The following is an 18,226-nucleotide window of genomic DNA, read 5'->3' as shown; positions in this document are numbered from 1 at the left end:
TGGAAAGAGTGAACTTTGTTCATTGAACACTACACTTACATGTCTCTCTCGGTCTAAAACAATAGTATCATCCTTCACGATCAATAAACAATCAATTTCCAAAAACGTAAAAAAAAGGGTACTTAAGTTGAAGCCCATCAAATTCCAATAAACATTAACCGAAGAAACAGCAAAATTTAATCAGAATCAAAATTACGAAAAACTTCAGAGGATGCAAATTTGTTTGCTTTGATCTATAAGTCTTGATCAACAGCCAACTCCTTGAAGATCTCGGAGCATTGTGGCAGTGCCACTTTCTTGGCGAAGCCAAGGGGGTTCGCATTGCGGGTGTTGCCTTGAATACCATTGTGAGAGGTGAGTGTCACTCTTGATGCTGGTTTCTCTGCCCATCCTTCATCTGGGAGATCATCACAATCAGGCCTGCTGCTTTTCACCAATGTTATTTCGCATAGTTCTTCTTCGTGATCACCCTCGACTGGCAACCGATAGAGTCCCTTGTCATTGGTTTCTCCCTCCACGCTGTATGTTATATTACCTGCTTCATCTCCTCTGCATTCCAATCGAACCCTTGCCCCTGAAGTGATGAAAACGACATGCTAATTAATCTTGCTCGTGTATGTGTTGTCTTTGCAAAAAGACAAACTGGGGTAATCTCAATTTTTTTAGATGTTCCCGAATTCATGGTTTTTGGATCTCCTTTTGAGATGCATGCATGGTACTTAAAACGTCATTATTCCCAGAGCCATGTATAAGCAGTAAGAACATAAAGAAGCATATGGAAAGGAATCCGGTGTTGTCCTAGAGATGGTTGGTTAATTTCGATGTTAACAAGTGAAATTCCATTGGGTGTCAGTTCGATCGTCCACCTCAAGTGACAATTTTTAAAATATTTTGCGTATTTTTGAGACAAGAATCAGTTTTCACTCTGGGCCTGCTAGGTCTGCCTCACATTGAGGTTCCTAGAATCATGTAATTCAATATACCTGCCATAGGCTCGCTGAGTTTATTGATGAAATTGGCTCGACAGACTTCACAATAGACCTTTCCTTCAACAAAGAATTTAGGGGCTGCAGAGTGGGTGATGCCAGGGAGACACATCAAGCATAGAGCCCCAGCAAAGAGGAGTGCAACTTGTGTTAGCCTTGCCATTTTTAGTTCTCGTATCTTTCTCAACTTTTCTGGACTCGAGACTCTACAGATGGTTCTGCTTTGTGTTTTGTGGGAAGGTCAGTTTATATTTCTATTTGGCAGTTATATACGTGAGGTTATAGTTCAAAGTTTGGTCTCCAGTGGTTGAAAATTTTATTTGGACCCATCTTTTGTGGGAAACTAAAACATATGTAATCTCTCACCTTAAATAACCCATCTTCTCAGGAAACCATAAGAAAGCTGAAATCCCTCTCTGAAACACACGCACTCCCTCACAATCAGAACAATGGTAATATGTCTGATTCATCTCCCATTTTGACTGGCGAAATGAGGAGGTATGTAAAACCAGAAACTTCGGTAATCAAACAAGAACCCCTTATATATTGACCAAACAACTTATATACATCTTACGTGAATCGTAAATATAATATTTTGATACATATTGAAAAAGTTTTGTTTAACATAACAATAAAGATTGTGTGTATCAGATATCATTGTAACATCTTGTCAGTGAAATAATATCGATGACTCATAGCAAAATAATCACTTGAAAAGAAATTGACTTTACAAAACAAATACCAGTGAAGAACCGAAAAAATATATTCCTTAACAAGACAATAAAATAAATTGCATATTAAAATATCAATAACAAAAATAACCAAAACACAATAATACAAATTTGTGTGGTCGAAATTTGGAGCAGCAAAACAATTTTTGCGAGTTCTTCATAAAATTATCTCGAGCTCTATATATTATCTATTTTTTCTCTTGTATCTCGCTTGTACATTGTGCAACAACTATTCTTCAATATATAGAGACTTGTGTTGTATTTCTAAAAGAAAAGGAAAATAATATTTCATTAAGAAACAAACTCTTTTAAATATTAGAGAACAAATCTAGAGTTTGAGAAACTCAATATTCTAAAAAGACAAAACTGTTAATGTATTATCTAATTTAAAAAGAAAAAAATAATTTTAAAATGAAAAAATAATTTTTAAGGAATTGTGTTTTGTTATGCAAGCCACATTTCCTTTCACACACATATATATAGAGGATAAATGAGTACACACATTGTTTCTTTTTGCACATAAAAATAAGATCATCAAACCCCGTCATCACATTATAGAGCATCCAGTAGCATTGTCATCGCTAAACATGGTACTAGCCCCTTCATCGAGGATAATCGATGAAGGTGGCTGCTGATAATATCCATGGTTGTGGCCGTTGTACCCATGCTCATAATAGTTGTACATCGAAGGTGGCTCAGCCAAGAAATCATCTGTAATTGGACTGTTTGCCGGACTTCCATAGTAGTTGTAGTACTGGTGATTGTATTCATAGTATTCTGGGTTGTAGGGAAATGGCCATAGCTCTGCATTTCGACCTGCCCGCCTTAATGCTTTAAGAACCTTCTTCGCAACCGCCCATCCAGTGACTGTAACCTTTTGCATGTCCATATCTATGTCAATATTGTCCACTCCTGACGAATAAATGCATCCTTCAATCAGTAATATTTTTCTAAAGAAGACTCAAACTCTAACAAGGACCTCAAAACGTGTAATATATAAGAACCTCAATCGAGGTGGATATATAATTTTTATGGGGTGGTGCAAATATTCGAAAACACTTGGTACAAGATACATGAACACTCAATGATATCACTATAAATCTTCTAACTTATATCAATGGTTATTCAATTTATGGTGACAAAAATGGAACGCTCACAAATTTACTAAAACAAATTAACATACCATCTAATTTGGAAAGAGCTTTCTTTACTTTGCTTTCACATCCAGGGCAGTCCATGTGCACTCTCATCTCTACAATCTGAAACAAAAAATGTCAACTTCCAATGACTTGTTCGGCCCGATAAGTAAATTTGGACCGACTATTCCATTGAGATTAAATTTTAAAAACGAAATTGTTTTTACTTTAAGCTTCCTAACGAGTCGTATGAAAGTCGAATAACACATGCATGCATGCTTTAAAAAACTTGTAACACATGCATGCATACATTCTTTTAAAAAAAATTATAAACTCTATAAATGTAAAATCAGTTCTTGAAATGTAAAAAAACTTCAATTCAGTTCTTGAAATGTAAAACCAGATATAAAATCTCTAAAGCACGCCCATCTATATATAGTAGAAGAAAAGAACAGAAAGAATTATATATATATTAAAATTATTGATTAGCTTTGTTTCATACTAAGATTTGTGTGGCCAATATAATGAGTTATGAGAAAGATGCCATACAAAAATTTGGTAAAAAGAATATAATTATGATAAATTTATAATATTTTAATCACGTTCAGAAATATGTAAATAGCAGTAAGTTAAAGAAATGAAGTGCAGCACAGACCAAATGAAACGACAATTATTTACCAGAAAATACGATAGTAAGCTACTAATCGCTGAAAACCAATGAATTTGTATTCACAGATACATGCAGTGGTATAAACCTCCCTATCAGGAGATGAGCGTAGGTTCAAACTGATATTGTTAAAGCAAATTAACCCCCCAATGTAATTACAAAAGGAAGAAAGAAATTAAAATACAGTATTAAAAATCATTTTATAAATTGGATCGAGCACGAACGGTAGTTTGAAAAAAGAAGTAAACTTACTGTTGTCATATTGAGAATTTACAGGATCCGATCCTGTATTCGTTTCCTGCAAATATATCTTATTTTCTTACAAGAACGTAACTTTCAATGTATATATAAGCACGAGGTTCCCGTACTTAATAATTAAGTTTCACTAATTGGAAGACGGCCGGCCTCTATTTAGATGAAAAGCTGGTTTACTAAGACATAATTAAAGTCAAATTAGTGTGCATTAAGGAAGCATGCAATCCAACATACGGAAGAACAATAAATGTATATTATATTTGGAATGGAATGGTCCCTTCGTTTCCTAGCTTATCGAAGAAATTACACTGAAGTTGCTTTAATTGAGTAATGCCAATTAATGTATTCTATCTACATGACTACATTGAATCACATAAAACTTGAAAATTAATAAAGAAAGACTTTGAAATGTAATAAGGTCAATTTTCTTGTCATTTGACAACGCTAAATGACATCATACGAAGTTACGACGATAACTGAAGCTGCAGTTAATCAAAGTCAATTGCCTATCTTAAAAGGAAACATCAATAATACATTTTTAATTGCAATTTGGTTTTTAAAAAAATGAAGTTTCGTTATTTCAACATTTTGTTTTCATTGCCTTATTTATGAATTTTTATAGACATAACATAAGCAGTCAATCTTTTATTCAAAATTTTGGACCCGACAGAAAATAATAAAAAAAAATAAAAAATTGAACGACGTACGGTGGGATGAAATTTACGTGATGATGACCCCACCGAATACTTACAAGACTCACATTCTAGATTTTACTAATGATCTGTTATACGTGTGTGTATTATATAAATATATCCACTTGTGAAAATAACATTTTTAGTGAAAATAACATTTTTAGTTCCTATGATTTGCATAATTTTCTCATTTTTTAGTCTTTTTATCGTAGCTAAGCGGGTTCTTACTTCTTAGTTTTGTATAGAGCATATGGCTTTTGAAGAATTTAATTCCAAAGTTCTAAGGCTCACATCCTCCAATTTTTTATTTATTTATTTTTCAGATCAACATTGAAAAATCCTATATTTCATAATCTAAAACACATTAGACTACCACCCCTACGCTCTTCTCATCCAAAATTTTGGTCATTACTACGTATTTCAACACGCATCGTGTGTATGTATGATTATTATATTTTTTGTAAATTGTTTTTGTTGTAAAGAAAATTTTGTATAATAATACATTAATTGTGACCCTGAGAATACGTCAGAAATATTTAAATAAATTATTACTAATATTAAATATGAGGAAACAAAGATAAATTAGTGATTGATTATGTGACTTTCGTTAAATATAATATATAAATAAGTTTAAATAATATATTATTACAGATTCTTTTCATATGTTTTCTTTTAATGAGTGAATAGCTGTTTTTATATATTTATTAAAAATACAAAAAATCAATTGGGCTTTGCCAGACTATAGGTATCAGGATATATAGAAATGATAATAATAAAAAAAAAAATAGGCCGGGGAAAATAAATAAACTTTGTTGGAACCAACGGCAGCAATGTCGTGCCGAGTAGGAAATTCAGCGGGCAATGCAAAGTTCTAACGTTGGTTTCTCCATTACATGTTTTGTTTCTTTCGTAGCAATCAGACACTATAAATTCAGATGGGAAGCAAAAGCTTCAGAACCCACAAAACTCCCCACCTTGTGTATAACACACAGAAATTGAGTTCAGCAAATCAAAAATGGCAGAACGGGAAGGAGCAATAGTAAAGAAAGGCCACGAAGAAGGTCTTAAAATGGCCCTATCCATCCTTGAAGAATTCGAACTCCCATGCGGGCTCCTCCCCTTAGCAGAAGTAATCGAAGTAGGATTCATCAGAAGCACCGGATACATGTGGATTCAACAAGCCAAGAAAGTTGAACACGATTTCAAGATGATCACCAAACTCGTGAGCTATGATACAGACATAACAGGATACGTCGAAAAGAAGCGAATCAAGAAGCTCAAAGGAGTTAAAGCTAAGGAGCTGGTTCTGTGGCCTCCAGTCGGTGAGATTAAGTTGGATGATCCACCTACGGGCAAGATTCATTTCAAGAGTCTTGCTGGTATCACGAAAACATTCCCCGTCGAGGCATTTGCAGCTGGCCAGTAATAATAAGGATAATAATTCCTGCAGGATATCAACCATCCATGAATATCCATTGTTTTAAGTTTTTGATGATGTTCTTCTTTAACCTACTTGGATAATGGTTAATGCCTCGATTGCGTTCTGTTTTCATGCTACTTATCTCTGTTGTGGGCAATAATAAAGTCTTTGAGGCATATTTAATTAATGGAAAAGTCTATTTTCATATGCTTGATGCAAGAAAATGTTTTGCGAGGCTGAAGTTTAAATCTGGGAGGGGTATTTAACAACACACTTAGATATAACAATTAAGACATATCCAACATTCACCAAATAATAACCAAATTCAACTGCACAATGACGCCTTTTTATCAACTTGTAAACAAATATACTATGTTTAGCTCTATGAAAAAGATATCAGTCTTTATTACAAGTATTAAAAATCCTGCAAATTTATCACTAGACATCGTTGAGTTGAAATACTAATCTAAATGCGGCACTCATCTATGCGACTTTTGTGGAGCTGAAATGCAGGATTAATCCACGTTCCGCAATTGCATTGCATGCCAGCCCAGTTGAAGGAACCCAATCGAGCTTTGCAACCTATGCATAGAAGTTTATCGCCAACACAACCTTCTTCAACTGTCAATGGAAAAATAATGGCTACATTAGAATGAGAAGAAAATCATGCCAGGTAGCTGTGAATTTACTGAGATGCTAGGCTTTAAATAACCTGATTGCATCCATTTCAAGGGCTCCACGAAAATAGAGGAGCATTCAGGTGGTTCCATATCTAATTCATCACTCCTCTTTTTCCATTTGAATCCCTTTTGCCCCACTCCGCGCTCATGGCAAACAATGTACTCTTCTGAAGCAACAATTCGACGGCATTTTTTGCAGCGGTATATGACTTGGGGTTTTGGATCAGAACTCGGAGTAGTGTCATTCACGGCTGCCTCCATTGCAATAGTTTATTGAATGCTCTAAGATAAAACAAAAAAAAAAGGATATGAAGAAACAAAGCAACTTAAATGAGTGTAGGTGTAGCCAGTAAGGAGTAGAAGAAAACGAAAAAGGAAATGCAAAGAAAAAGATGCATCTTGAATTAAGCATCTGATTTCAAGTTCTTTGCAGAGGGATACCATATTCTTTGTTTTGTTTTGTTTTTCTTTTGAAGGATTTATTAGAGAGATTACAGTTAGCAAGTAGTCCAGCATCTCAAACAAAACTAATAATCAGGGCTCGTTTCGATTTTAAATGATATGTTTTGATGGAATTTGAATCAGTTCCATCAGTACAAATGCAGTCAAATGGAAATTCTGATCAACCATAATATAGTTTGAAACGATTCATCAAAACATATCATTTCAAATAAATTCATTTTCAAATCCAAACATGACCTTCATTCATATCATAAAAGTTTTCACTTCGAGAATCTTGGCAGTGATATAAATTTCAAAAAGTGGAACTAGTTCGATTGCAATTTTATCAGCCTGTGAAGAAGGATGTTGCCACTTTCACCCAAACAAAGTAGCAAGCCGGGACCATCTCAGAGGAGGTGGCAACTAAGCCACCGCCCTCTTCTGGCTCAAAAACACTATAAAGCTAAAAAACTGCAGGCCTCTAAGCATAATTAAATTACGGCACATCAGCACCTAAGACAGTCTGAAAATGGATGAATTAGCCTTCACCCGAAGAAACACATCGTTTAAATGAGAACAAATAAAAAAAAGACTCGTGTTTCGAGGATTTCATAATAAAATTCAAGAAATAAACGAAACCCGTCTTCAAATCTCCTACAGCCGTCTGAAAAATTAGCGGAAAGTGCATTCCATAAGAATATGAACTGAAAGAGTAGGAACAAGGAAAGCACGTGGAGGACCTGCTGCTGTGTAGGGCTTCGCTATCAGCAAATCCAACCGATCCGAAAATTAGGACATACGACTGGGGCGTCGGAAACGACGACATTTCACAATGGGCTTGGGCCCGAAAAACCCAGCTAGATCATGGGCCTAGTAAAAACAGAAAATTCATTTTCAAACAAAAAAAATAGAACACACAAAAAATAATAATAGATATCTTATACCCAATAAACGAGTCAATTCGATTCAACTATGTAGCGAAAATTAATAACTTTCACTCATATAAAAATTAATATTTTTTCACTCAAAATCTACATATTCTACGTAATATTTCTTAATAAATAACTAACAAAAAATAATATTTTTAAAATAACAATAATATTGTAGACATAAAAAATAATATATTTCATTAATTGGGTCGATGATCCGTCTCATAAAATCGACGCATATGACGGTTTCAGCGGAGTTTTTGTATTTTATTAATCCTCATCGTTAATTTGTGGTCTATTTTAAAATAATTATAAATATGATTATAGTATATTGACTTCAAAGATTATTAATTATAGTATTAGCAGTAATAATTTATGTAGTAGGCAGCGGAATCGTTTGTCAATGTAGTGATGTTTGGGTTGGAATTAAAATTAATATAAATTAGTGGCAGACTGAAAATTTAATATGTCATGATGTTCAGACGAAATAATATTTACAATATAAGAGTAATGAAACCAAATTTAATCATATATGGGCTGACCATCCTTTGACTTCTGGAAAATAAATATTTATAATTTTTTGGGCATATAAATTTATTTTACATATTTTTAATTTATTCTCAGGTAATTGGATAAGACCAGTTATCAGAATAAGAAAAAGTACATCGAATATTAATTGAGTTTTATCGAATGAAATTATAAAAATTTCCGCTTGAACTTCAAATTGTTGGATTTCCAAAGTCTTGCTGATCATGCATTCCCTAAAGTGAATGCAGATCACAACGAGTAATTAATGGGACATATCTTGTGGTATATGGCATTAATGTTTGTGGTAACATCATATATTCATTTGGTGTCAATTATATCATATTAATCGATTATTTATTGATGTTTCGTCATATGTTTAGTTCAAGTTTTATAATTGATCATCATGTCTCATGAACCAAACGGGCCAAACTATAACAATGTCTCTAAACTATGTATATCATGTAAACTTCATGAGGGAGAGATAGTCTGATATGTTTATGAACTACTAACAAAATTATTACAGTACCCCTTGTATTATGCCGGCTAGGTCTTGAAACAGAAGCCACAATTGATTAGTTGAAGTTAAGTTATTTTTCTATTTTTCGACTTTAATATAATTAGAAGTAGACATATGATTGATTGCATCATAAATAATAGTAAATATATTTTTCGATATGTAATGAGCAAATTCTTGAGATAACGCAGTAACCTGTAAATAACATTAGCTATATAAATTATATTGACAAATTCGAACTCGTGCTCGTTGATTTAATATTCATCTATTCTATCAATTCTGTTGGGACAAAGTATATTTTGTTCATGGCTATGGTCGCTAGGGTGGAGGTGAAATGAATTCGGACTTGTAAGTGCCAAGGTCAGATCATTCAGAGTTCAGAAGGAATAATGTATAACAAATAATGGCCCAAATAAAATAATATGACTGGTAGGCATTTGAGGCAACTGATATTTTAGGTCAGAAATTAAACCAACCAACTCTTTTTCAGTTTTTAGTATTCAAGTTAACTTGTAAACAATGTGTATTCATTTATTAATGATACCCAATAAAAGAAAATTAAGGTCTCTTTGTTTATTTATTTAGTATTTTAATTTTCTAAAACTAATTTTTACTCCTATTTAATTTTGGAATTTAACCTTATCTCACACAATTATTGTTTCATTTAAGTATTTAATATAATTATATTTTAAAATTTTAAAATATATTCATATGCTACAAAAATTAAAGCTTAATGTATTGATATTGGACATGGAATCTATAATAATGGATATTTATTCACAATATACAACTGGAAATATGTTATTTTCAACTTAGTTTCTGTATTTATATTTTTTTTAAACACATAAAATAAAGATATGAATTTCAAATTTTACCTAATTTTGTTTTCTATTTTGATGCATTTAGAATTACTGGTGCCGGAGGCTAATATAATCATGGTTCGCCGGAACGGCCGTGATGCGGCCGGAACGGGAACGGCTTATGCCGTTCCAAAGTTCCGGGGTGGGTAGGTTGATGGCTTGTATCGACGTTTCGTATACCGAAAACGGATCGGCGACGGGTTTAATAAAACCGTTGTTATAGTTAGCGACGGTTTCAATTGAAACCGTCGCTAAATTAAAATCGGCGACGGTTAAATAAAAACCGTCGCTAAATTTGAAAAACCGTCGCAAATTCGAATCAGCGACGGATTTAATAATTCACGTATCTTTGCTTCTAGTACAAATAATGCAATTGTAGGTCCTAATGTACGTATCTTTGCTTTCTCGATGATATAACATTTACATATACCTTTCTATATAAATGTTTGTTTTCATCAACTTATATTTCATTTCTCATTGTTATTATATTATCATATGATATGAGTAATTTAATAAGCTTAACATTAATTTCACTAGGAACATTGGAAAGCAAAGCACATCAGTTGATGTGAGATGGTGAATCTTGAGTCTTCTTTCCGCTGCATCCATCAATGAAAGACTAATAAAGAAGAGACTGCAAGTCAACTATTTCTATTGAGAAATTTTCATTACAAAGTGTGAAAAAAAATAAGTTAATTATAAAATATTTCTATTTTAATTGATGTTAAATAATTTGTAACATCACTTTATATAAGATTTGATGCTTATTATTAGTCCATCAATCTAAATTGATTCAAGTTTGTGCGAACTTATATATATCTAATCGAAAATATTTTAAAGTTTTAATTAATTAAATACAAATAATTTTTAATAGTATATTTAATTTTTGATATGGTTGGAAATATTTTAAATATAATGACGATATAAATTGTATTCAATAAATTGTTAATAAAATTTTAAAAATATTTAAATTTCTTATTTACATCAAATAATCTATTTAAATGATATTTATTTTAATTTTTATATTACTAAATATTTTTCAAAATTTTTAATTTTTATATATTTATAATATTTTTTTTAAATACCCGTTCCGCGACCGTTCCGCGAAATTTCATTGTAACTGGAACGGTAGCATCCGTTCCGATCTCCGCGACCGCGACAGCGAACCATGAATATAATGCTCTCCTGTGATTAAAAAAAAAAAAACAAACTATATGCTCGCCCAATCGAATTTTCTTCCGTTTTTCTCTATTTATTTATTATATATATATATATATATATATATAATTTTCTGTTGAATTCATGTAAAGTTTTTGAAGAACCACTTGATTCTGTCCCTTTCTTCGCTATATATGTGAAATGTGCGAGTTCCGACTCGTGTTCTTCTGTTGCCATGCTAAAGATTTGTTCTGCGACACTTTCTTTCTGGTCATCAGTGAGTTAGTTGCTTTGAAAAATTTATGTTGTTTAACCGAAATTTCGAGGTGGGTTCGATGTCCGTTAAACAATTATTGGTTTTGGATGGTTTCGGACGCAAAAATATTGGCTGCTTTGAAGAGCCATAGTGAGGCAGAGAGGAGGAGGAGAGAAAGAATCAATGCACATTTCTCAACTCTTCGAGGTCTTGTACCCAGCAATGAAAAGGTTCGAAATTTCCTTACTGATAAATCTGTAACATTTTTGTTTGACACCCGTGTTTGCGGAAATGGCTCGCTCCGTCGCTCATCTAGCTAATTGTATGGATCAGAGTTTTTTATACTGCTCAGTGCACATACGAGGAATTGTTTATACTTATGGACATGTTAGTTTGGTGCATCTAATCTCCATTCACGAACAAGGTATTGCTTGCCATTAGATTGATCATTGATGCTTGTGATCGAGTGTGTGCGCCTTCTCGATGCACGTGTTCTGCTGTCTTTGTCAATGAAGTAATTCTCAAAACGTCAACATACTATATTGTCATTAAATTTGAGCAAGAGGTGTGATGGTACGTCGACTTGTCTTCTTCTTTTTTTGAAATTACAAGAGAGAGAGTTTCTTGTTACCAGAGTTTGCACCCCGACCTCTCTTATGATGGCGAGAGATAATTATGTCACTTCAACCACAAAAGTGGTGACATCAACGTGTTCTATTGAAAGTTCTGATGTTGCTGCACTATCAGAAGATCAACACACATTATTTTGATTGATTTGATATAGATTCTTATTTTATGCACGAGTATAGTTTTTGTCTTGTTTAACAAACGTCGAAAGAGATTTTTATATATTATGTAAGCTCACAAGACAGAACTAGTCTTTCGCCACGCACGAGATGCTAATTTGACTAACCCAAATATAAAATTGATGCTTGTTAGTCTTTGACTTTTTATAATTTGACTTTCTTATCGTACTAGGAGAGCAAAGTCAGCGGCTTTGAATTCTATGCTGATTGCTAACGATGAGATTGGCAAAACTGGTGGCAAACTTAACATAGGTCTTGAAGAACACGTGTGCTAACAGAGAAGAGATCCTTCGTGTCTAATCTTTCATGGGGTATATGTAATATGTGATTAATTTGTGTTGTTTATCCACGGTAGCAAAACTAAATCTTTCAATACTTTCATGCTAAACCTGCATTCGAATGCTCAAATGGTGTTAACATCTCTCTGATTTGTTGGTTAACAGATGGATAAAGCCACATTACTAGCTGAAGTAATCAGCCAAGTGAAGCAAATGAAGAAAACCGCGGCGTGTGCAAGTGAAGGTCTCCACATTCCCATGGACCATGATGAGGTGAAAGTCGAGGAATTTGAGGACAATCAAAATAATGACCTTCAAACATTCTCTTTGAAAGCCTCTCTTTGCAGTGATTACAGGCCTGATCTCTTGTCTGATTTAAGACAATCTATCGACGGTCTTCCTGTTAAACTGCTTAGGGCTGAGATATCTACGTTGGGAGGTCGGATTAAAAATGTTTTCTTCCTAGCTGCTAGTGAAGAAGGGCCTGAAGCTCGAGATGTACTAATAAGCTCTGTTCACTCTGCTTTAATTAATATTCTTGGTAAAGACTCTGCATCAGTTGAGTATACTCGGTCATTATTTCCTAGGAAACGGCCAATGGCTTCTTACTTCGAGTCCTAGCGTATTTCTCTCGCACAAGCATTTCTACGACATCAATCATGGATGGTGATCAATTCAAATCTTTAAAGTTCATGCGTAGATGGAAGTTAGAAAGCTGCGTCAGCGTAAAGCTCATCGTTTTGTGCCCTCAAATTCAAGAAATATAGCCATATAGGTATTTGAATATTTAAAACTTGTGTTTTATTATATATTCTACAAAAAGCTACCAGCTCAAAAGTCCTTGGCTTTTTTCGTTTTTATTGGTTAGAAATTTACAGAAATAGTTATCGAATGTAAAGTGGTGGTCACCATTCAATGAAAACAATCTTCTCAACTTGTTTTACATGCACATAATACATCATGTAATTTAATTACGAGTCTTTTGCAACATATAATGGCCATGAAAGATAAGACATTTTGTAACTGTCAATCTCCTAAAATGATCATTACAGTGTACTTGTCCTAGTGTTCAAACTTAAACTTTTCTTTTAATAACAATAATAAAGAATAATAAAAAACACTTTGACTTGGATTTCAAAGGATCTAATAATAATAAAAAAATCAGGATCCATGTTGTAAAAATTATCAAACGTTCATAATATGATAAATTATCACACATGTTATGTTAACGGTACGATAGTAAGTTTTTTTCTTTATCCTCGTATCAAACATAGAATAAGGCGGGAGTTTACATCTTTTATCATAAACTATCCAATACACCAAAAAATGCCTAAACATCTGTATACTGGAATTATATTTTGAAATCTTTGGGTTGTCCCCATAGAAACTATATTTTGATATAAAGGTGTTAATTAACACAATATATAATGCAGACAAGTCTTTTGCTTTGAAATACATGACCAAACTGTACGTCAGGATTTGCAAAAAAAAAAAAAAAAAAAAGACCGAGGATATTTGTAAATTAAAATTTGACAGATCAACGGCTGAAGCTCTGACTAATCTGTGTACGTGTTCAAAAATTTTGAGTGGTGGGACACCTCATTGGAGCACCACCCTATTTAATCATTAATCTATCCAAAAAGAGTTAAGTTTTCATCAACCACTTGTTGCATCTGCATTTGATGATATCCCACATGATGCGGGGATAAACAATTGTTGCAACGACCCCGATTAGAAAGCTATTAACTTGGCTTTTACCGTAAAATTTTTTCGTTTTAATTTATTAGGTATGTAAACATTTGGTTATTGGGAAAATTACGTGGAAGGGAAAAATACTAGAAAATTAATGACAAGTAAATATACATATTTTACAAGCCGTGGCTTCTTTATTTGAAAGGAATACATATTTTTCTGTCTCTAAAAATTCCTTCCTATTCCGTTAATCATTAGTCTTGGTTTAACTCGCGATAATGAATGATTAGGAAATATCTCACTAATTAGCTAGGTTTTAAGCTAAAGACTCCAATTCCACATATACGTACATGTATATAATATGATATGCGTGAACTATACACGTACACACGAACACATTTTTTTCTTTTTACGCAACATTCAGATGGAGTAGCAGAGCTATGTATTTTGCTTTCCTCTATCCCTTGTGTCTGAATTCTGATTCTTAAGTCTTCATTCAACAAAGTCGGACTCGAAAATAATAAAAGTTAGAAAAGGAATATTGGCCTAATATAGTTGGGAGTCAAACTTGTTGAAGAATGTCAGTTCCACAAGCACCAAAATGGCCAAATTCTTCGAGCAAATGGGCTTTCACCTCTACAAATCGTAGGTTCTTCACTCGCATGCCACGATTCCTACGGTTAAACCTCGCTAAAGCACGACATAGACTGCCGAAGAAACCCATGGAAACATTTATGAATACATATTCAGAAGCAAAGATAATTGAAGAGGACATGGCCAGGAAACTAGAGGGTCGTGATTATTGTGAGGCTTGGGTGGCGACTTTGCAGAAGTCTGTTAAGAGCCTTCATTTTGGGAGTTGGGAAGAGAAAGAGGCTGCGGCGGAAGAAATCAGGAAACTGGCGGAGAAAGGCTTGAAGAGGCGGAAGATCATGGTGGGGCTGGGTGTTATTCCGCCGCTGGTTGCCATGGTTGGTTCTGGAGTGGTGGCGCGCCAGAGTTTAGCCGTTCGAGCACTGACTGAGCTGGCCAATGGCTCTTTCACGTAAGTTAATATACTTTTAATGTTCTCAAATGGTTAACTTTGCATCTTCTCAAGATTTTTGCTCTTGTTTCAGGAACAAGGCTCTAATTGTAGAGGCAGGACTCTTCTCAAAATTACCCGAGAATATTGGTTTCTTGGAGGAAGCACAGAAACAAGAATTTGCGCAACTTCTCTTGCCTATCTCAACCCTGACTATCAGCCAAATTTCCCTTACTTCAACGAGAATAATTGCTATTGTAGTCTCAATTCTTAACTCAGATTCAAGTAATCTTTGGACCAAAGAATCATGTTTAAGCACGCTATACAATCTGTCTTCGGTCATAGATAATGCTGCGGCATTCATCTCTTCTGGCGCCGTTGAAATTCTTGTAAAACTGTCGCTTGTAAAATATTCATCAGAAAAAGCCTTGGCAATTTTAGGAAACTTGGCTGTAACGTTGGCTGGAAGAAAGGAACTCGAGCATAATCCAATGGTTCCGGAGGGGTTAATAGAGATCATGACATGGGAAGAGAAGCCGGAATGCCAAGAGTTATCTGCTCACATACTGATGATTTTAGCTCATTCGAGCTCGTCGCAAAGGCAGAAAATGGCTAGATCTGGCATTGTTCAAGTTCTTCTCGAAGTAGCATTGCTTGGGAGTCCAATAGCGCAGAAGAGAGCTTTGAAGATACTTCAATGGTTCAAAAACGAAAGGCAGATGAGAATGGGGCCGCATTCAGGGCCGCAAGTGGGGACTGTGATGATTGGTTCACCGCCTGTGAATAGGCGGGGTGAAGATGAAGGGAAGAGAACAATGAAGAAGATTGTGAGGCAAAGCTTGCATAAAAATATGGAGGTTATCATTCGTAGGGCTAATGGGGCCGGGGTTTCTTCAAAGTTTAAAGCTTTAGTGATTAGTTCGAGTTCTAAAAGTTTGCCTTACTAAAGGAAATGTTTTAAAGTGGCCAACTAATGGTGCAACAGAAATTCATTGGCGCAAAACTTTTTCTTAAAAAAATTTACACATAAATTCTTGAAGTGTATGAAATTGGATACTTGATAGATATATATGTTTGTCTCATTGTGACTTTAGTTATCGATATTATCAAATTTCAGTTTTAGTCTGTTATCTTTATTTTTATTTTTTGACAATTTTAATTGTTTTCCGATGTAATAGTCATACGACTGATGTGTGTATTGTCATAACAACACTATCGAGCAAAATGCAAAAAAATAAAAAAATACATTACTAAAATTAAAATTTGATAAATACGAAAAGACCAAAATTACAAAGTGTCAAAACATACCAGACCAAAAATAATTTTCCCCAAATGTTACGTGTTTTAAATATGATATGCTTAGTGTGTGCACAAATTTTTCTGGATGTGGGCCCACGATCTCCTTGCTTCATGCTATCTGCCTCCTCCAAATTATTCTCAACAATTAATGGGTTTTACTTTGTCAGACTAACTACTAATTAATTGGGTTTGCATAATTTAATCCAAACAAATGCCCGCAAGCTTTGGCCCATTAGACCAAATTTCTTGTATTTAATAATAATCCCAATCTTTGTTCCTGGTCCATCCAATAAAGCCCAATTGTAGCCTATGAAGCTCAAGTTCAGTTTAAAAATTGGAACAACTCAAATTCAAAATTCAATTCAACCTTTCTTCTTCTGCATTACCAGCTGCACCTCCTGATTCATCCTCCACAAAATCAATATTTACAGAAACTATTTTAACATTCACAATTGATATTTCACCACGTTGACACTCACTGCCCTAACCCCCTGGTCACCGCCCACAATCTTCAGAGTCACCGTCTCACAAAAATCGGTTGTCATTGCTTCGACCTTTCATAATGTATCCCCCGGTTGTTGCTTCTATTGTGCGTCCGGATGCCTCAATTCGTCCTCCCCGAATATTATTTGGCTCTATATCTCGACTCCCAGCACCGATTACCCACTTGCGCAACCAAGTCGCTGCCGCCATATCGTTTTGTCCATCCATTTCGTTCGTGGAACACGCTGATTCAGCCCGTTTCTCTGCCTTCCGAGCGGCTAGTGTTACTCCATCCGGTTTGCTCCTCAATTCTTCTCTTTTATTTTCCTTTTCTCTTGTGGCTAAATATACGTATCTTGGGTTAGTGGTATTCCTTCTATGTGCCACTATCGGGAATTCCTTTCTATGTTTATCTACATCACGGTTACTGAACAACATGGGTACTCCTAACCACTAATATTGATGTTTCATCGGCAATTGGTTCAACTCCCCCTTCAGCCGAGGATACTACTTTGGTGGCCCTTGTTTTGACTTTAACTCCACTTGTTCATTCTCCGTACTCCATGGTAATTGGTAACTTTCTTGCCCTTTTATTGAGTCTTATGTTATATTACCCGATTTCTTGTCATGTAGGATTAATAAAGGAATTATTTGTATTTGTGTGAAAGATGATTACTTGGAATTATCCGTTGCCTTGATTGGAGTGAAATCTTTATTTTTGGCTGCTTTGTATGATTCATCTTAAGGCGCTCTAGCACTATGGCCTATGTGCGTTGCCCTGATATTCCATGTTGGCTCTTTAGAAATGTAGTCTAGTACTGTTTGGCCATTCATTAGCCTTTGCATGGTGATTGTGGTGAAATGACTATTGGTTGACCTGCTACATGGATACGAGGAGTCCTAGATCATGCCTCAACTTCCATCTTCCTCTATGACTTCTTCATTGCTCAACTTCCTTGACGTGCCGTTTGCTCAGTTTCCTCAACCACGGTTGCTTCCATTTTCTTCATGATGTTCTACCGGAAGTTTGTGACCAGTTATGAATTCGTGAATTAGTCAATCATTGACAGGTCTACAATTCAACCGACGAAGCTAATGAGCCATAACACACTTTTTCTTTGTGAGTCTGCATTTCATTTTATTTATGAGCCAAAATTATATTTTTATGCCAGCAAAAATTTATGCTTAATTCCATCCATTGTAGTGTCATAGGAATGGTTTGGAACATTGAAGGAGAAGATAATTGCAAAGATAAAGGAGGAGTGTTTTCTTAAGAAAACTGATCATAAAAGTGGAAAAGTGGTGCAGGGAACGTGCAGAAACCATAAAGTTTTGATAGTTAAAAAAATTAACCTACGTACCGTGTAAAAGTTGTGGGACATGAAATATTA

General features: G+C 34.5%; 6 protein-coding genes across 8 annotated transcripts; 3 read left to right on the top strand and 3 right to left on the bottom strand.

The window, feature by feature from the left end:
- Positions 1-214: 214 nt before the first annotated feature.
- Positions 215-1,238, bottom strand: LOC142526203 (olee1-like protein). Its single transcript, XM_075630451.1, has 2 exons — positions 984-1,238; positions 215-574 (listed from the first exon to the last, which is right to left on the bottom strand). Exons 1-2 carry the CDS (start codon positions 1,147-1,149, stop codon positions 234-236), a joined length of 507 nt encoding a protein of 168 aa, XP_075486566.1. The 5' UTR covers positions 1,150-1,238; the 3' UTR covers positions 215-233.
- A 937-nt stretch (positions 1,239-2,175) lies between these two features.
- LOC142527491 (heavy metal-associated isoprenylated plant protein 29-like) lies at positions 2,176-3,866 on the bottom strand. The gene is made up of 3 exons (XM_075632306.1): positions 3,773-3,866; positions 2,901-2,976; positions 2,176-2,629 (listed from the first exon to the last, which is right to left on the bottom strand). The coding sequence occupies exons 1-3, from the start codon at positions 3,779-3,781 to the stop codon at positions 2,265-2,267; spliced, it is 450 nt and encodes a 149-aa protein (XP_075488421.1). The 5' UTR covers positions 3,782-3,866; the 3' UTR covers positions 2,176-2,264.
- A 1,616-nt stretch (positions 3,867-5,482) lies between these two features.
- On the top strand, positions 5,483-5,893 carry LOC142526175 (uncharacterized). The gene has a single exon (XM_075630427.1). It carries the CDS (start codon positions 5,483-5,485, stop codon positions 5,891-5,893), a length of 411 nt encoding a protein of 136 aa, XP_075486542.1.
- Positions 5,894-6,070: 177 nt separating this feature from the next.
- On the bottom strand, positions 6,071-7,887 carry LOC142526205 (putative inactive dual specificity protein phosphatase-like At4g18593). Of its 3 annotated transcripts, none has more exons than XM_075630452.1 (3): positions 7,749-7,887; positions 6,600-6,849; positions 6,071-6,508 (listed from the first exon to the last, which is right to left on the bottom strand). In XM_075630452.1, exons 2-3 carry the CDS (start codon positions 6,826-6,828, stop codon positions 6,354-6,356), a joined length of 384 nt encoding a protein of 127 aa, XP_075486567.1. In that variant the 5' UTR covers positions 6,829-6,849; positions 7,749-7,887; the 3' UTR covers positions 6,071-6,353. The 3 variants fall into 3 exon arrangements, with proteins under 3 accessions (XP_075486567.1, XP_075486568.1, XP_075486569.1); XM_075630453.1 differs by lacking the exon at positions 7,749-7,887 and adding an exon at positions 7,648-7,733; XM_075630454.1 differs by lacking the exon at positions 7,749-7,887 and adding an exon at positions 7,009-7,630.
- Positions 7,888-9,914: 2,027 nt separating this feature from the next.
- LOC142526174 (transcription factor bHLH30-like) lies at positions 9,915-12,958 on the top strand. The gene is made up of 3 exons (XM_075630425.1): positions 9,915-9,985; positions 12,232-12,325; positions 12,503-12,958. The coding sequence occupies exons 1-3, from the start codon at positions 9,915-9,917 to the stop codon at positions 12,956-12,958; spliced, it is 621 nt and encodes a 206-aa protein (XP_075486540.1).
- Positions 12,959-14,434: 1,476 nt separating this feature from the next.
- Positions 14,435-16,023, top strand: LOC142526967 (U-box domain-containing protein 45-like). The gene is made up of 2 exons (XM_075631667.1): positions 14,435-15,074; positions 15,148-16,023. Exons 1-2 carry the CDS (start codon positions 14,608-14,610, stop codon positions 15,998-16,000), a joined length of 1,320 nt encoding a protein of 439 aa, XP_075487782.1. The 5' UTR covers positions 14,435-14,607; the 3' UTR covers positions 16,001-16,023.
- Positions 16,024-18,226: the final 2,203 nt, after the last annotated feature.

This window comes from Primulina tabacum, chromosome 15 (assembly GCF_025594145.1).
Source record: "Primulina tabacum isolate GXHZ01 chromosome 15, ASM2559414v2, whole genome shotgun sequence".
Lineage (NCBI taxonomy): Eukaryota > Viridiplantae > Streptophyta > Magnoliopsida > Lamiales > Gesneriaceae > Primulina > Primulina tabacum.
The sequence above is the reverse complement of the archived record's forward strand: the minus strand, read 5'-3'. Positions and strand labels throughout refer to the sequence as shown.

Coding starts and splice junctions, on each gene's coding strand:
- LOC142526205 (XM_075630452.1), bottom strand. CDS start 6,828: ATGGAGGCAGCCGTGAATGACACTACTCCGAGTTCTGATCCAAAACCC. Junction 6,509..6,599: donor CTTGAAATGGATGCAATCAG/GTTATTTAAAGC, acceptor TTCCATTGACAG/TTGAAGAAGGTTGTGTTGGC.
- LOC142526175 (XM_075630427.1), top strand. CDS start 5,483: ATGGCAGAACGGGAAGGAGCAATAGTAAAGAAAGGCCACGAAGAAGGT.
- LOC142526967 (XM_075631667.1), top strand. CDS start 14,608: ATGTCAGTTCCACAAGCACCAAAATGGCCAAATTCTTCGAGCAAATGG. Junction 15,075..15,147: donor CTGGCCAATGGCTCTTTCAC/GTAAGTTAATAT, acceptor CTCTTGTTTCAG/GAACAAGGCTCTAATTGTAG.
- LOC142526203 (XM_075630451.1), bottom strand. CDS start 1,149: ATGGCAAGGCTAACACAAGTTGCACTCCTCTTTGCTGGGGCTCTATGC. Junction 575..983: donor ACTCAGCGAGCCTATGGCAG/GTATATTGAATT, acceptor TCATCACTTCAG/GGGCAAGGGTTCGATTGGAA.
- LOC142526174 (XM_075630425.1), top strand. CDS start 9,915: ATGGTTCGCCGGAACGGCCGTGATGCGGCCGGAACGGGAACGGCTTAT. Junction 9,986..12,231: donor GTTCCAAAGTTCCGGGGTGG/GTAGGTTGATGG, acceptor TTATCGTACTAG/GAGAGCAAAGTCAGCGGCTT. Junction 12,326..12,502: donor ACATAGGTCTTGAAGAACAC/GTGTGCTAACAG, acceptor GTTGGTTAACAG/ATGGATAAAGCCACATTACT.
- LOC142527491 (XM_075632306.1), bottom strand. Junction 2,630..2,900: donor AGCTCTTTCCAAATTAGATG/GTATGTTAATTT, acceptor TTTATTCGTCAG/GAGTGGACAATATTGACATA.